Here is a 17,193-nt window from a genome sequence, read left to right on the forward strand (position 1 = left end):
GGATTGTCCCACCTTTTTATTTGTTTGGTAGATTTAATTTGATCGGGTGTGGGAAATCGAAGCACAGATAACGTCGATCGAATGATCGATCGAATTTACAGATCTTAATTCTAAAATCGAAATACGAAATTGGTTGATTTTTGTAGGCTGCCTAATTGAATACATTGAAATTAAGAAATAACTGATAAGATTTGAAGATCAAATCGTCCATTTTTACTTTCTGGAAGCCAAGAGCTATGTTACTAGTATAGATTTCGAGTGAACATTAATTTATTTACAAAAAAATGGAAGATGCAATGCGAAAATGTTATTGTCTTCGATTGTTAATTTAAAGCTCAAAAATCTATATTTGATTGTGGTAAAATGATAAACTCTGGTTGGCTTTGCTGATATCGGTTGGTGCTACAATACAATACGCGAAACCGTAGTATTGCTGGTTTGCGTCCGGGTTAGTTTAATGATTTTGGACCCCAAGTTATACGGCATTATAGTGCAATGTGTAGAGTTTTTGAGAAACCTGTTTGAACATGTAGCTTTTCTGCAGAATGGCTTTTTTGCAAAAGATGATTTTAGAGATCTGTCATCATCGTTTGGGGGACAAGACGCCTACACGGATATTCTTTTTAGCTTCACGTGATGATAACGATGATAACAGCTAAACAGCTATTTAAAGTAACATCAAATTTTAGAATTCCCGTAACATTCCTAATTAGCTTGAATCAAACTTGTGAGGCGGCTGATTAATTTACACGAAACATAAATTGTCGTAAAGACACTTATGCATTCTTCATTGCAAAAATGTGTCTAACTTTAAAATCGAATAAATATGCTGTGGAATATCTAACTCTGGCGTACTGAAGTTTACTGAAGTTTTGAATTTTACTTTTAACAGAAGCACTTTTGAGACTTAAAACACTATTTCCCTACTCGCCTCCAGCGAAAATTTATTCAGGAAGGACGCTCGTGCCTCATCCCCCGTACTCTTAAAGTGCTTCCGTACTTTTCTTTTTTGATTTGTCCTTTTAGTATTGCTCTACATGAAGATATTGGGTTTTTTAACGGTCGCCCTTTTCTGAATATTTTGCCCGAAATGGCATGTAACATATTTCACGAAGAAGAGTAATCAATTTGAACGAGTGTATATTTGTTCGCAGCCATCGAAATGTTTTTTTGCTTATTTTTCCATCGCGGATCAATAGTCGAATACAGACAAAACCTTTTTGTCTGTAGAGAAAATGTTTCGATACTATTTGTACGATTTTGATGTTTCCGAGGTTCGCATGCATGTAGAGCGAAACGTGTTGGCGGATTAATCGTATTGCGGTACAAGGTTATACTGCAGGTTACGGAAAAGAGAAATGTGATAGATCAATTCTATACTACCGGGCGGGTTACTGTGTTTCACAGGGCTTCGGCTCTTCACTGCGTTTTAACATCGTTATCCAGCTATTCAGTTAAAGTATATTCAAATAAAGTATGCTCGCCGCTATGCAAATGCATGTAAAACCGCACTGTAATGTCATGGATGTTGCGTCTGATTTGCACCAACATACAAATGCTGTCAATTTTGCCAGAAGTGTTTTCGACGACGTATTTTCTTACGTTTTGATAAGAATCCTTCAACGCCCCAGTGGTTCGTCCTCGGCGGTATACTCTTGGGTTTGTTTCTCATTCAATAATATCCTAAATTCGTAAATATGTAACGCGCGTCCGGTCTTTGTAAATACAAAATGGTTCATTCAGCAAATCTAAATGGACTTGAATGCGTTTCTCCGATGAAAAGGCTGTTCATTCTCCTCGAGTCGTTTTCAAAATGAACGTATACTCATAGACTTATAGATACGAAAACCAAGGCAGCGCACGAAAGTTATCTTGAGGACAAAAATCCTTATCTTTTGTGAATTTTTTCAAAATGAATTTTTGCGATGCATTTCTTTCAATTCAAAACTATTCATCTACGATTATTTTTTTCTTTAAATCCAGGAAAAAATATTTGCAAAAACCTTTTGAAAAAGATTAATTCGCTGAAAACCGTTTTAATAACAATGTAGTCACCGAAAAATCCAGGAAAAAGTAAAGTCATAGGAAAATCGTTCTGGTTTTTTTTCTATCTGGCCTATATCGCTAAAACGCTCCCGAAGAAAGCAACTCAAAAAGTTTATTTGTTTTTTATCGTAACATTGACTGCGTTTATGACGCACACATTCGTGCCTGATAGGTCTTGCTCCACGGTATTTAACAGCACGATCAGGTTGCCCGTTTGTCCGGCGCAAACACTGTATTATGACGTTTGTTTATGGTGGAGAATTACCCCACAATATTCATCTGTTTTTACTGTAGAGATTTTACCGTCACGGTAGCCATAAATCCGCCAGTTCTGGACTACCTAAAACCCGCTTTTCCGGCCGTAATTACGTCGGTGTATGACTTCTTTTGAATGCGGCACGCATATACATCGTTAGTCTCGCCAGCAAAGAGCCATCTACGGTCTTAACAAATGCCCGCAAAAGGCCCTAGATGGTACTTAAACTTCCCGTAAAAATGTTCGCATCCGTCAACGAGTCTGGTCGTACAAAAGACCGCTTTCATACATGGACGGTTTACAGAATGGCGAAATCACGCATCAAAGAAATTAGGCGTAAATACCCGGCAAATTGCATCTAATTGAATAGATGCGAATTTCAAATCCATGCGAAACCTTTACATCATTACGGGATGATGAAAAACTATTCCGATATTTTATATACACATATATACACTTATAGCATTTAGTTGAAGAACAAATATACATCGGGGTTATTGGCCACAGAAAAAAGAGATCGTGTTTTCGCGAGATGTCGTGACTAGATGGGCAAATGTCGACTTCGCATCGATCCTCTTTGGATTTACGAGAATGCCAAGGCTTAATCTATTTGAGTCTGGCGTCCAGTATCTATACGCATCAATCTGATCCAGCAACTAATCTCTACGTGCCTCGTATCACCCATAGTACACTCTAACCGATACCCTATTTTCATTTCCCTATACACCGCATTTTGGGTAATTAATGACCAAATCTAGGTTAAATCTATTAGGCATGTTTTCAAGCTCTCAGATTATATTGCACTTCAGATGAAAGTCTTACCACCGTTTTAAAAATATCACCTTCTTCAGCGCCTGTGACGTTTTATTATGAACGGTATTGGCGATTGTGGCCGACGAAATTCTCGTGGCGTGTGACGTCACTGATAAAAACACGCATAGTGGAAGTCGTCCGCCAGTTTGTAATGGCTCATTACTGAGCTTGGCGGAATGATAAATTCGATTTGTTTGTTAGTACACAATGACCGACAGAGGAGAAATTCAGTGATTAAGGAGATAAACTAATTTGCAACTATTTTGTTCCGGAATTTCGCATCCAAAACGAACCGACCCATTCAGCGTATTCCCGGAGATGGATCAATAATATTTGTGAGCGATTTCATGTAATGCTCAATGTCTCCAAAGTTTTGCATTTCCGAGCTGCATTTTTTAGACTGTTACTAGTATCCTTATATAGGAAAAACTATTATTCAACTGATGCTTTTTCGATGGGAACACAAAACAGCTTTCTTTATGAGCATATTTCGTATTGTCCAGGCCCGGCCAGGATTTCAGGGTTGCACTTCCCATTTCCAATTTGTACATATAGATTTTTCATGGTTCGATAATCAACGTATATAGAATTTGAATCTGAGGCGGTCAGACATCATTGTATCGGCAACCGGCTTGTTCATTGTTTTTGCAAAAATCGCTATAGAGAATTCAGCTCCAAGTCTCTCGCTCCTTAGGTTACTGTCTTACTCTTCGAAATTGATTCACTAATTCATTACTAGCCTTTGATAGCTTGACAGAACATGATGCTTAAAGTAGATCGCTATTGAACTTCGGCTTAATGCGGTGACATGCGAGGAATGGATCGGTAGATGTCACACTTCCCGTGCTCGCTAATAGCCGTAGACACTCTGCAGCGTGAAACGTGTCCTCACTTGTCTTGCGGATTCATAAATCTTAGCCACTTGAGATTGATTCAAAATTTCAAATCTTTTTTACTGGAATCGTATAGTGGTTGAATCCAATCCCGCAACTAGGCTTTCGATATCGCAGACACGGGATAACACGTTTCAATATTTTAATTGAATTTGTAGTGAAGAATCATAGGGGGCCTTGTTGTAGTTCTATGTGAAGGCCGGGATAATGTTCTTGAGAATGATAAGATGGTGTATCAAAATATCGCGTACAGATAAAAAGAGGGCATTTCATAACAAGGAAAGTGTTCTGCTCGATCTATATTTCGGTATTAATTGTGAAACTCCAACGGATCTATATCGAGTGCTCTTGGCAACTAAAAATTTCATTATACCGATTTTGAGCCGAGCGATGGATTTCATCAGAAGATGTAATTGGTGTTTTATTTTCATTCTAGCAGTTTTGTATCAATTGGCACATGCTTTTGTTACGACCCGTTTGGACTTTAACAATGGAATACTTGCTGGTCTAACGTCGTAAATCACTTGCACCTTTGCAGCGTGTGCAAAATTCTGCAGCTCGAGTTGTCTGCAGAGTTAGCAAATATGAAAACATAACCCAGATTCTGCAGAAACTCCATTGGTTACCAATCGCTCAAAGGATTGATTTTAATATCCTGCTACAGGTCTTAAAATGTGTTCATGGCGTGGCACCTAAATATTTGCAGGGACTTGTTGTGGTCAAGTCAAGTGTGAGGACTACCAGATCTACAGACTCAAATTTTGTAGTTGCCAGAGAACCCGGACCAATGTTGGTGATCGTAGTTTCTCTACTTATGGTGCAACCATCTGAACCAGTTACCATCAGATATCAGATTAGTTGATGGCATCGTCTCATCTTTAAAAGCTTAGTTAAAACATTGTTATTCCGTAGAGCGTTCTGAGAGACAATGCAGCGAGCGAAGATTCTTTTTCTCGGAATGGTGCTGTATTAGAACTTATTATTATATTATTATTATTATCATATTTTACGCAGATCGGTTGCGACACTTCGAACATATTGTAAGTCGGCGTCATATACGAATCGGTCAGTCAACTTTGCAGCGTCTGCGGAGAATTTGATATCGATCAGTATGCACAATCAACCGAAACTAGTATTTATTTCCTTCGTTTGCTATTGATTGAATAGCTAGATATAATACCGGCTGGGCAGACCCCTTAACCTGCGTGTCGGTAGGTGGTATTTTAAGGTGGTTTACCTTCGGGAATATCTGGATGAACGGAGCTCACTTTGTCAGCGGTGAACATCGGCGTGGATAATCCGCGGCGACCGCGTATTGCTTCTGTTATAAATCCTCTTAAAATCCGCCACCAGGAAAGTCTACGTTCCGATATACAAGACGACACCACGCCGGAAAGCCAAGAAACGTGATGGGATACAGTGGCTATTTTATGAGTTGCATCAGTTTCATATGTGGTCGGCTTTCTCAAGAGATTTATGCGTGCATACGTGAGCAAAATATGACACCTAATGCCAGTGACTTATCTGACCATTACATATTGTTTCAATATCTATTGATTGTGTTGGGTGGTGTTCGTTTAATTTACACAATACCGCATTGAGGGGCATATAATATATGCTGTGTCATTTGGAAGCAAAAGAAATATTCGCTAATATTATAAGCGAATATTTCTTTTGCTCCCAAATGACTAATTCAGCTCAAAACTAAATTGAAACTCCTGATATCGATAAGTTTAAAGGAAAACACATACCTTACGCGTGGGGGGGGGGGGGTGTCTGAGTGTGTTACAGATTGTTATATATGAGGGGAGGGTGTCTCAACATCCGTCACATAACAAAATGTTGGATTTCTCAGAAGACGAATCTCGAACCTTTTTGGAGTGAAACCTGGGCAGGAGCATCCTCCTTTGGCATCCGGCATCGAGATTGCCACGGTACGAAACCCTGCCACACTAGACCGAGTGCGCAGCTACACGCACAGCTTAGATGATGTCATTATCAGCCAATTAGATATCCCGTTTTATTTTAGCCCGTGTTTTCCCATTTATAGTTCTTCCGTGAAATTTACCTAAGCGATTATACAACGAGCAATCTGATAGGTGCCGCAAGTTTTCGTGCGGCAAACCAGCGCACCCGGTCTACTGTGGCAGGGGTTCGTGCCGTGGCTGAGTGATGCGATGCCATCAGGTTCGAATCCCTGCCGTGGGAGGATGGGACAGGAGCCATACAGGTCGACCTATACAAGGACTAATCATCACAGCACAAGGTTTCAAACTGGTATCGTTATAAGATTTTAGGAAATAATTTAGAGAGGGGTGTAACATTTGTTACGTAATAGTTTAGAGGGTCTGCCAAGATTTGTTACAGCTAGTGTATCAATATTTCCCACAAAATAGGTTACGAAATTTTTAAACAGCCCCTTACAACGCGTATTGATTGATTGATAAAGAATCACAATAAAATCATAACAGTCATATTTTTCAACCATTCATATTCTCATCAAGGGTATATAGAGTATACGCGTGTTGGGTCCCGGCAGTTCTCATCCTCCCACGGCAGGGGTTCGAACCTGATGGCATCGCTACACTCAGCCACGGCACGAACCCCTGCCACAGTAGACCGGGTGCGCAGGTACTAACATGCGCAGCTTTGCCCCAAGAAAGCTTGCGGCACCTATCAGATTGCTTATTGTTTAATCGATGAGGTAAATTTCACGGAAGAACTATAAATGGGAAAACTCTAAAATAAAACGGGATATCTGATTGGCTGATAATAGCCGCGATCACACGAGCATTTTTGGCCCGGGCCAAAGCCAAATTTGGCCCGGAACAACTCTTCACACGGGTGCCAAATGGGCCCAAGCCTGTTTGGCCCGGGCCAAATTTTGCCCGACCAAAAACGTCGAACCAGGCCCGAGCCAAATTCTAGCACCAGACAAATGATTGCGATTGAATTGCAACTGGCACCAGAAATGACCCACTTCGCTTTGTTTGAGCATTGTTTAGTATCGAGTAAATTGTTTGCGTGTGAACGCGCTCTCCAATTAGGCACGGGCCAAATTTGGCCCGAGCCTGATCCGTGCCAATTTGGCCCGGGCCAAATCGTCTCTGTGTGATCGCGGCTAATGACATCATCTAAGCTGCGCACTCGGTCTAGTGTGGCAGGGTTTCGTACCGTGGCAATCTCGATGCCATCAGGTGTTCGAATCCCTGCCGGGGAGGATGGGCAGCTCTCTTAATGCTGTATGTCAGCATGTATTCAAAACAATTCACTTGATATTGAGCGCTACTTTATCGATTCTTACGCATCGATAGATGGAATACTAACTCTTGATTTACTAGATCTTACGAATTTCTTTACGGCGTAAAGTAGGCAATTAGAGAAGTAATTAAACAAATAGCCCACTTGATTCAGTTGTAAAACACAGGCATTTATTGGTCTCAAAAGAATTATCCTTCGACTTCATCTATCATTCGAATGGTGGCAATTAGTCAGCGTCGCGATTTGACACAAGAACGACCTTCACCTTTTACCGCGTGGGAATTCGATATAAAAGCAATATGTTGTAATCAGTAGCGAATGCAGTGGGTGGCTGAGGGGTCTGCATCCTCCTTTTTGGACGAGTGGTCTTTATCGGAAACTTGAGAAGTGAACAATTTTCACTACCGGTTACGTTCAACGATATCTTTGTCCGTGTAGTATGTAGGAGGTCTTATTTTGATATATAGATTCCACACACATGGGAGAAAATTTCATTACTACTTATTTAGGTATTTCTAATTTTTTCAGTCTATCGGATAACTTTCATATATACTATTTGTAGTTCCATAATCAAATCTGTAGGAAATAATCAAATCAGATAATATCAGAGATCAGCGTCAATATAGCAATTTAGGGAACTGCCAGTTTTTGTATTCTTTATTAATACTGCAAATTGTAGCATTGTTTGTTTTGTATTTAAGGTGCATTTTGCCTACTACTGATTCACACGTTCTACCATACGGAAGTGTTCTGGGACATTAAAAAGAATTGTTTTTCTCCATTTCTCAATTCATAAATCGAACGTAAATCTATTTTTCTTAATTGAAAAATCGTACGTATTTTAAGAAGAATTGTTTAAATACGAAAATATGGCCCTGGGACCGCAGCGATTTATGCTTTGGAGTATTTTTATGATTTAATGAGATTGGAAAAAGATTTAGATTTTCTTGACGGTAAATGGGAAAAGTTGTATTAATGACTATGTAATTGTAGTAGTTTCTTAATGCCCCGCATTTTGGATAGAAAAAGTGCCTTTTTTCACCTTCACCCTCTAAAAATTCCTGGATATTATGCATTGACGTATGAACTAGATACTTTTATCTAGTTTATTCATTCATGTCTTCATAAGTAGGTCTGTGTTTAACTTTGTGATAAGGAACTTATCCCAACGATAATTTGGAACACCCGGGGTGTTCCGAGTTTCGAATGCACGCATGCCAATTTAATATGTGCGAATATTTCAAAATAACATGCCTACACGACACAAGAAATGTCGTATGCTTCTACAAATCATCAATTATGTATTTTTGCCCGTACAAACTACATAGTACGGAAAAACTGAAGATGATTCAAATATTAACAAACTTTTGTAAATCTAGAACATTCAAGCCACCAATTAGGATGACTTCCTTTTACTTATCAATCTGGGCACATCTCCACTGGTATGTTTTTGCTAGTTGAAACTCCCAGTTAATAAATAATCAGTACATTTTGAATTATTACAACTCAGGAACTGAATTCAACTGAAGACTGTAAAACTGGGTCCCAATTAGATTTGATTATTTTGATAACCCTGCGAATCTTTGACGATCTATTTACGTATTAGTCGATGCCTCTGCACGCTCGAGTGTCTTCTTTCTAAACCGGTAAACATATCACTTTCATTTACTACGTTGTTCGTTTTATTTTGCAGATAGGCACCGTTCCCAACAGAGAGATAGAATCCCTAGCTACTGCTTTTAAACAAATAAAATATCAAGGTAATCGTCAGACATCGCCTCTCGGTAGTCTTCCCCAATTCAATATTCAGTCGATGATTTGGAAATACAATAATGGACTCTGCATACATATCAACACGTATAAACTCGTAGTCACGTTTTATTTTGATTGGCGTTCGGTAGATTTCTCAAAATCATCGCGAATATTAAGTAAACAATTATTTCTACTTTGAACTATTGGATTATGCCGGAGTAACGAATCGGTGCAATCATCGCGATAGAATTTCAAATCTGAGTTTATTCTTGGCGTAGATTTCCCAAGTTTTAAATAGAAATTTTAAGCAAGAGGTGAAAAATCCAGATATTTTTCCAGAACAGGGTTCATTCATTTAAAATCACGCTTATATAAAGATCTAATGTACTTTAGTACATATTACTTTTGGTGAAATTTTTTCATCGAAAATAATAGCCGTTCATGCATTCATGTTCAATTTTTCAGGGTTGGCGGTCCCTATTAGCCAATTTTCTATACCAGATTTACTTCCTAATACTCCGCACTATATGACGTACGACGGTTCGTTGACCGCTCCGGGATGCGAGGAAACAGTGACGTGGATTATAATCAACAAACCTCTCTACGTTACTGATGAAATAGTAAGTTTATTTGGTGGGTTCTATCTAATCGGTAATTTTCATTAGTTTGAATACAAACTTGGAATCAGATTATTTTAGTTCAGTATTATCAGTACATCCAATCCAAATAAAGAAACAACAGTAGAACTGGATCGAGGTAGTGGTTTTCTAGGTCCGATGTTTAAATCAAGTCAATTAACACCCGGTTAAAGATAAAAGTATTCTAAAGAAACTGGCCCCATGTATGGTGTTCAACCCAAGAAGGCCTTTTGCCGGCGGATATTTTACTAATGATAACCGAGCGGCCGGTTCCATAGTCATGGCTTAGACGTAAGACAAGTCTAAGACTAACTTCGTTCTATAGCCAATCTAACAACTTCAGTCTTTAACGCCACTTTTGGAATTAAGTCTCAACTATGGAACCTGCCCTTGGATCTTAGAAATTTTTCGAAATGATAAAGAAACTGCGGGTAAAAAAACTTTCAAATGTCACAGGTCTGCGCTGCTTGAAGATAAATCCCCACGGACACGCGAGGTTTCGTCATTATTTCGCTTGACCAGATTAACTTCAAATCACGAGAATCATTCTAACATGAACGTAATGTGTAAGTGAATGTCATTTTATCGTTACAGATGTCGATATTTCGATCGCTAATGCGAGGTACTGAAGATACTCCGAGAGGTTTGATGGAAAATAATTTTCGGCCTACTCAGCGTCACGAAGGGCGTTCGGTTCGAACGAACGTCAATGTAGGAAAATCTGTAAGTATACGTACCACACAACAAGGGTCTTACAATAGAAATAATTTGAAGTCGTTAGATTTCAAGAGTTGTCGTTACAACTATTTTAAAACTTAAATCTTAAAATGATAGTCTCAAAGTAGAGTTTTTTCCAAGACAAGTTTAAATAGTGGCTCATTTACTCAAATTTCGATATTTCAATATACACTGCACTGCATTCCGTGTGTTTTCTGAAATGAAATGAGGAAAAGATATTCCCTTTGCGTCTGTATAGCAGAAGACAGGAACGAGAAAGACACTCGAAGCGTTAAAGATTGTTTATCTCAAAGAGCCGTGGTCTCGGTGGTCATCAAAAGAAGTTTTTCTTTCGCCTGCATGGCATACGAAATACGATCTTAACCGTATTCCCCTCGAGTGCAGATGATCACTAGCAACCACGTGACCATCGCGGTGCTGTTAAATACAGCCACGCCTTTTTCGTGTTGGCGACAAGAAACGTGGCAGAAAACATGTTTTCATCAATCCCCAAATTGACATTATAGGCTGAATGAAATAGGTTACGTTTCTCGACGTTATGACACCAGCAATGCTTCGCCCATCTTTCTGTTTGTAACTTTTAACGTTCATTTGTGGACTTTCTTTCTCAGTGCGTTACCTATGAGTATCCGTTGGTTGCAAAAGTAACTACGTAAATTAATGAATATATAGGATGATCAAAAAAACGAATAAACCATTACCACACGTAGCCTACTTTGTAGAAACATCTTTATTAGTTTTGGTACTATCTATACTTTGCAGAGCCCACTGTGCAGTGTAAAAAAGGAAACGTATTACCAAGGTGAGTCGGAGGTTGTACTCATTTAACCCGTAAACCATAAAGTGATGTACACTGCACGACACTGACCTGCCGAGCAATTTGTTTCCGTACAGTCAGTTGCACGCGCCCCGCCACTCCTGTATATACACACTTAGCGGCGTTCATGTAATTATTCACGAGGTTGTGTCTCTATAAAAGTTCATTATGTACGCGAATAATCATATGATGCACTATACTTTTTCCAGCCAATGTACCGGGACGAAACTGAAGATCTGGGACAGTTGCATAAATACGAATCGATGTGGTTTGTCGGTGGATGCAGTATTGTGGTCCTATGGAAGTTATGAGTGTGAATGATAATGTATAATCATAACGAGAAGAAAGACAAGTCGGTAGACGGTAGAAACAACGGTAGAAAACTGGGTTGTAGTCAAGAATTTCTTGGGGGAGGCAGGATCTTTGAGAAAGCGGAACTGCAACCTATCATTGTGGAAGCAGAACACGAGAGCTCCAAGGCACAACGCTGATTACCTTGTAGACAATTTTGAAAAAAAAAACAGAGACGTATGGTGGTTGATTCGGGCCATATAAAAAATGACACTCGGTCTCCACCAATTTCTTTCTACATTTTACACTTAAACGCCACGTTGAAACCAGTTTTTGGTATCTTTTGTTTAAACTTGTTTTTTTACTGGGCGTTAAAACTTGTTTTAACGTAGCGTTAAACAGAAAATGAGAAATTTAAAGCAAAATTGGTGGAGCTTGAATATTTTTTAAGGTGTGGTCCGAATCAGCCACCATACGAAATCAGCCGCCATAGAGACAAGATGAGTTTCGAAAGGGTTTAAAGGATAAAACCGGCTTGTACCATTCACAGAATACTTTCTTGATTGTTTCAAAGCCCCCAAAAGCGGGATTCTTTATCTTTTTGGGGTTTGAACTTGGGGTTGACGTCCAGGCTACGCCCCTGGAAAATGTGGATTAATATGTTAATTAAACCGGTGCTATCGATATATTGTGAGATTATTGCGAGATGATGTTGACAAATGGATTTGATAAACAGGCATTTCTAGATGTTGCAGTTGTTGGCGCGTCAGTCAATCTCAGGAGAACTGCTGGGGACTGCATGATAGAAATCGAAAAATAACGCATTACAGCCTCTATAAACATTTAACAAGCTACAGGATGTAAAAATCTGGTTAATATGGTGTATGGGAGTGCTTGATTGGACAAAATGCGTGTATACGTCACGCGCATGGAATGGGAAAACGATGAACTGATGAACATGATTAAACTGCTTTTTAGAGCTGTCAGTGTGCTTCCGATTCAGATATTTAGTATTTTGGCTCTCCAGTTTCTTTTTCAAAATTACATCAAATCACAATGCAATAATGTCTTAATCTAATTCGGTTTTATTTATCATCCAAACTTTGTGTAAATCGTTCAAAGGAAAAAGGTACAAAATCGCTTAAGGTATGGCGATCCTAAAGATAGAGCAATATTCAGTATACCGGGCACGTTTGTTCTTAATCATTGTCACGGAAGTTTATAGCCTTTTGGGATAATAATGTCGACTTAAATGCATTGCGCTGTTTATCGCGGCGAACCTCACAGCGGCATGTGTATAAATAACTATATAGATACATGTACGTATATGAATAAAATAGATATCATATAAATAGCAATCATTTTATACACAATTTGCTTGTTTAGCGTGATGAGCTTGAGATTGATAATTGATTTATTGTTTGCTTGATTACTGTGGTGACGATATCAATTGGAGGTATACAATAGCTTGTTAAAATAAAGTATGTTTTTTTCTACTTATATCAACTCGGTGCTTTCATTGATTGTTTGGGTAAAAATTGTCATATCATTTTCATTTCTGAACGGCGGTCATTTCTGAAAGGTTCCTGAACTGATTAAGTTCAAAATTATACCTTTGATAACCAACGTTTCCTCGCATCAAGGAGTGCCCAGTTTTGCTGAAATGAAGAAATTCAACGATAGGAGTAGCTGATTTCTTAGAACTGTCGCCGTCACGATCGGAATAGTGCGATTGTGTATTATAGAATTATACGGTTTGACGCCTGGGCAAGCCTTGGCCAGGTTGTGTTTGGTTATTCGCTCTGGCTTATTATCATTTTCATGGGTTTATATAACCTGCCTCTAGTTTGTAAGAGCAGACACATTTATATCAGCCCGTTGAAGAGAACACTGTTTGTGTAGTGCTTGCTGTCCCCGGGGAAAGTTTTAACCAACTCGCTCTATTTTGTATCAGAAATAATTCTAGTTCTCAATCTTTTGATTAGAACTTTACTCAGTACATAAAATATCCCAGGAAAAAGGTTTAATTCGCGATATTTATTATATATTCACATTCTTCTCTTGTCTGCCAAGCTGATATTGTGTAGGTTTCTTTCGTGTTTTAGAACGTTTTTACTAGGACCAGCGACATTGTTATCGCATTCCAGTTAGAGATCCGTACGAAATTATCCGCTCTAGCTACGTGAATATGTCGGAAATTTATCACGTCGTCAGCCGGAAGTCTAGGCGAAGTTCAATTCGGATTATTCGATGGATGTGCGATACGAATAATTCGACGTGAAGAACCGAGAATTGTGTCTTATCCCGTTTTGTGACGTTGAACCTCTTTAAATCGATATATTTGTAATCTATATCGTGTCGATGGATTTCGTTTTTGTTGTTAATTCGGAACGAAATTTTTCGTTTGTTCTTTTTTGGTTTTTGGAGATTATTCGAACCATCGTGACAGTTGCAGGTTTTATTCCTGAAGATGACTGGTCGAAACGTTGAATAAACTAGTAGCTTCAGTAACATTTTCGGACTGTTTTTTCGTTATTATTGTGGGATTCTCTCTACATCGCTTCAACACGGATATAGTGTTTTACCATTCGTGAAGTTGCAGTTTATCTACTATAGGCGGCCTTCCCTTTCATAGACATATTCAGTTGAATCTCGTTAATACGAATCTTGTGGGTAAAGTGAAATTTTCGTATGAAACGGGTTTCTGTTATCCAAATCCTAATTGACATAAATATATTCATGCTGGAAATCATCGTAATAAACGGGTTTCGTCTTTAACAGAATCGTAATGACGAGGTTCAACTTGACAATTAACTCACATGCCTGCTCCACGCACTTGATCAGCCCTGGGACATTGGAGTCGCAATTCTTATGCTCCAAGCCTGGATGTCAAAACATATCTATTGCCATCACCGGGCTCAGATGTCTTTGTTTTCGCGAAGTGTTTGTCGAAGCACGAGTCTCGTGGTTCGAGAAGCGTGTCGGTTCAAACATAAAGATATAATTAGGCACGGCCCGGGGGACGCCGAGTCATGGTCAGATAACGACGTCTACGTATCACAGCCACAGATACGATGGATCTTGATACGGATGGAATCTTCTGATGGAAAAGGAAGAGACGTTTATTCAGAATGGCTCGTTACTGGCAAGTCAATTGTGAGTTTGCGTGGCTTCGCTTCTGCTCGGATAAATCCGGGAAGCTTTCTTGTCGAGCGCATGGAACTTATCGATACATTATGGCGACAAAATAGCTATGCATGTTATTATTCGTAAGAATTCAGGCGAATACAACCTGATTATACATGCACCACGGATGATGGACGTCGGTCGACGCGTAGAGTTAGTGGCTCTATTAAACAAAAACTTGTACATAACCTGTTTCTGGGTTCTTCACATGAAAAGAATATCCCCGAATAATTTTGATAGTCATATATTCTAATTGATATAGCCGAAGAACTTGCATTAATAATCTACATTCACCATTGATAAAACACTATATCCGTGTTGTGTCGACAATGTAACGAGAATGCCACAATGACGACGAAAGACAAAGGAATGACGATGACGTTTAGAATAGTAGAAATGTCGAATAAACTACTAGCTCTATTATGAAACATTTTCGGACTTGTTTTTCGTTTTCATTGTGGAATTCTTGTTATACGATAAGATATTCTTGTGTGTACTTAAATTTCACTTTCTACTGCATATCCCTTGTCTCTTTTTATTTGTTTTCAAATGAATCCATCTATGAAAAATATCGAGACGGAGAACTAACATGCCATTTAGCACACTTGAATCAGGGATGATTTTTTCCCCAGTTCATTAGCGAGGAATACAAAGACTTCGTCGACTAAAAATTAAATTTTCCTTGCAAATGATGTAGTGCTCGAATTAAACCAGCTCGAGTAGAGGGACGTCGGAGGTTGCTCGGCAGCATAGCCTTAAAGGCCAAAAAGGTGTGTTGTTGCGTGGATCTTCTGTTTGAAACTGCAGCAGGTTCCATTAGGAACTGCTCGATTTTACTGGCATTTTGCTGTAATCCAATAGGTAGGGAGCTATATACCCGGGTGACGTTATACTGGATGTACTACCAATGGATAACAAAATGCAATTCATAACCATGAAAGTTTTAGTTCGTTTCATAATGTACGCTATAGTATACTTATTATAAACAGACAGAGCATAACTTATTTGGTTTCTGTGTCCAAACTCGGTATCGCCCACATTATTGAGGTAAATTATTTTGGGACTGCATTTCAGGCCTATACCGTCCAATCTAGAACTATCTTCATCTTCTCGCCGATCATGGCCAGCTGATTTAAGAAATACTGAAAAAATGATTTTACGTAACACTGCATTAGTTTGTGCGTGTGGGTTAGTCGCGTGACGGAAAGCGAATCTATTCTTTCAGATCGTCGCTTTCGCGTTAACGGTTCGGATCTCAAAGTGGATTATCTTTTCCTTTCTGAAACGCGCTGGTATTCAATGGTTGAATCGGCTCCGTGATTCACCTGAAGGGCGCGATTAAATGACCAATTAGTGCGGAGAGCAGAAACGGATAACTAGAAAAACACGATCAAAGTACTCCTTAATACGAGCGAAGTATCGATCGCGTAACCGGCCCCCCGAGTACACGGTACGGTGATTAGTTCTCATTTCGAGCTATGCTCCATTTGTTCTATGTGGGTTTAATCTATCGTCCAAACATTCATCCGTGCAACATTTCAATGGACGAATTTACGTCGCAATCGACAACATAAGCGATGAAAATGAAAAAGAATCTTGCTCTAGTTCATCGCTGAATCGATCTCTCGATGAAACATCGTTTCGTTTACAAACAGGAGGCTAGCATGCAATAGAAGCCTGGTAAGATGTTCACAAAAATGGAATCTACATGAACAATCGGTTTCTGTTTTCAAAAGTATACGTTCACCCTAATGGACCAAAATCTAAAAAAATATAATTGTCTGGACACTAAAAAATGTAATAATCATTTGTTTGAAGTTATTTTTGTAACATGATTGATGGTTCGATACCTATTATGATTCTCACGACTTTACTTCGGCGATGCACCATGATGTCTATACATTTTACTCGTGCCATCTAATCTGAATGATATAACAATAGATTTTTGCGCAAATCTGTACTGAAGCGTCCTGGGGACGTGATTATTTCTTTCTATTTTCGGTCAATTTAAAAATAACAAAATTAGATAAGAATTTGTTTTGTAAAATTTTATTTTTTGTCCATTGATAATACTAGAATTTACGGAAGAGCATTGCGGAAGTTTTAATGTCGAAATTTCGGCCGCAAAGCTATTCCGTAGAAATTAAATAAGAATCTATAATTTTTCATTCAATTCTATATTTTTTCGACTGGTGGTGATTTAACTCCGACGTTTTTCTTCACGGGGTTTGAATCGTTTGAAATAGAATGCAATTACAGATTTGACTTCGATGGGTAGAGAGTTCTTGTCACACGTTTTCCCAGTGACGCTTGACGCTAGAGTTTACGTCACTATTTTGTACGTTTGCTTGGTGCGAAACATGTTACGACATGTTTCACGCCAAGCAATTATCTATTCATCATACACGGACATTGTGTTTTCTTCTCGACTCATCATGTAACGACATTCATGTATTACACAGTTTCGGCAATTCTGCGGCGTGTTGATTTAAAAAGCATTAG

At 38.9% G+C, this 17,193-nt stretch overlaps 1 protein-coding gene across 3 annotated transcripts in view; it reads left to right on the forward strand.

The window, feature by feature from the left end:
* The window catches only part of LOC141905645 (putative carbonic anhydrase-like protein 2), a 52,225-nt gene extending 39,268 nt beyond the window's left edge, over nt 1-12,957 (forward strand). For 2 of the 3 annotated variants that reach the window (XM_074794604.1, XM_074794605.1), the window contains 5 exons: nt 8,963-9,029; nt 9,487-9,641; nt 10,254-10,382; nt 11,160-11,199; nt 11,424-12,957. In XM_074794604.1, the coding sequence (XP_074650705.1) occupies nt 8,963-9,029; nt 9,487-9,641; nt 10,254-10,382; nt 11,160-11,199; nt 11,424-11,446 (414 nt within the window). In that variant the 3' untranslated portion in view covers nt 11,447-12,957. The remainder of the gene's footprint in view (nt 1-8,962; nt 9,030-9,486; nt 9,642-10,253; nt 10,383-11,159; nt 11,200-11,423) is intronic. The other variant, XR_012619271.1, reaches the window with a different exon arrangement.
* The last annotated feature ends 4,236 nt before the right edge of the window (nt 12,958-17,193 follow it).

This window comes from Tubulanus polymorphus, chromosome 5 (genome assembly GCF_964204645.1).
Source record: "Tubulanus polymorphus chromosome 5, tnTubPoly1.2, whole genome shotgun sequence".
In the NCBI taxonomy this organism is placed as follows: Eukaryota; Metazoa; Nemertea; class Palaeonemertea; order Tubulaniformes; family Tubulanidae; genus Tubulanus; species Tubulanus polymorphus.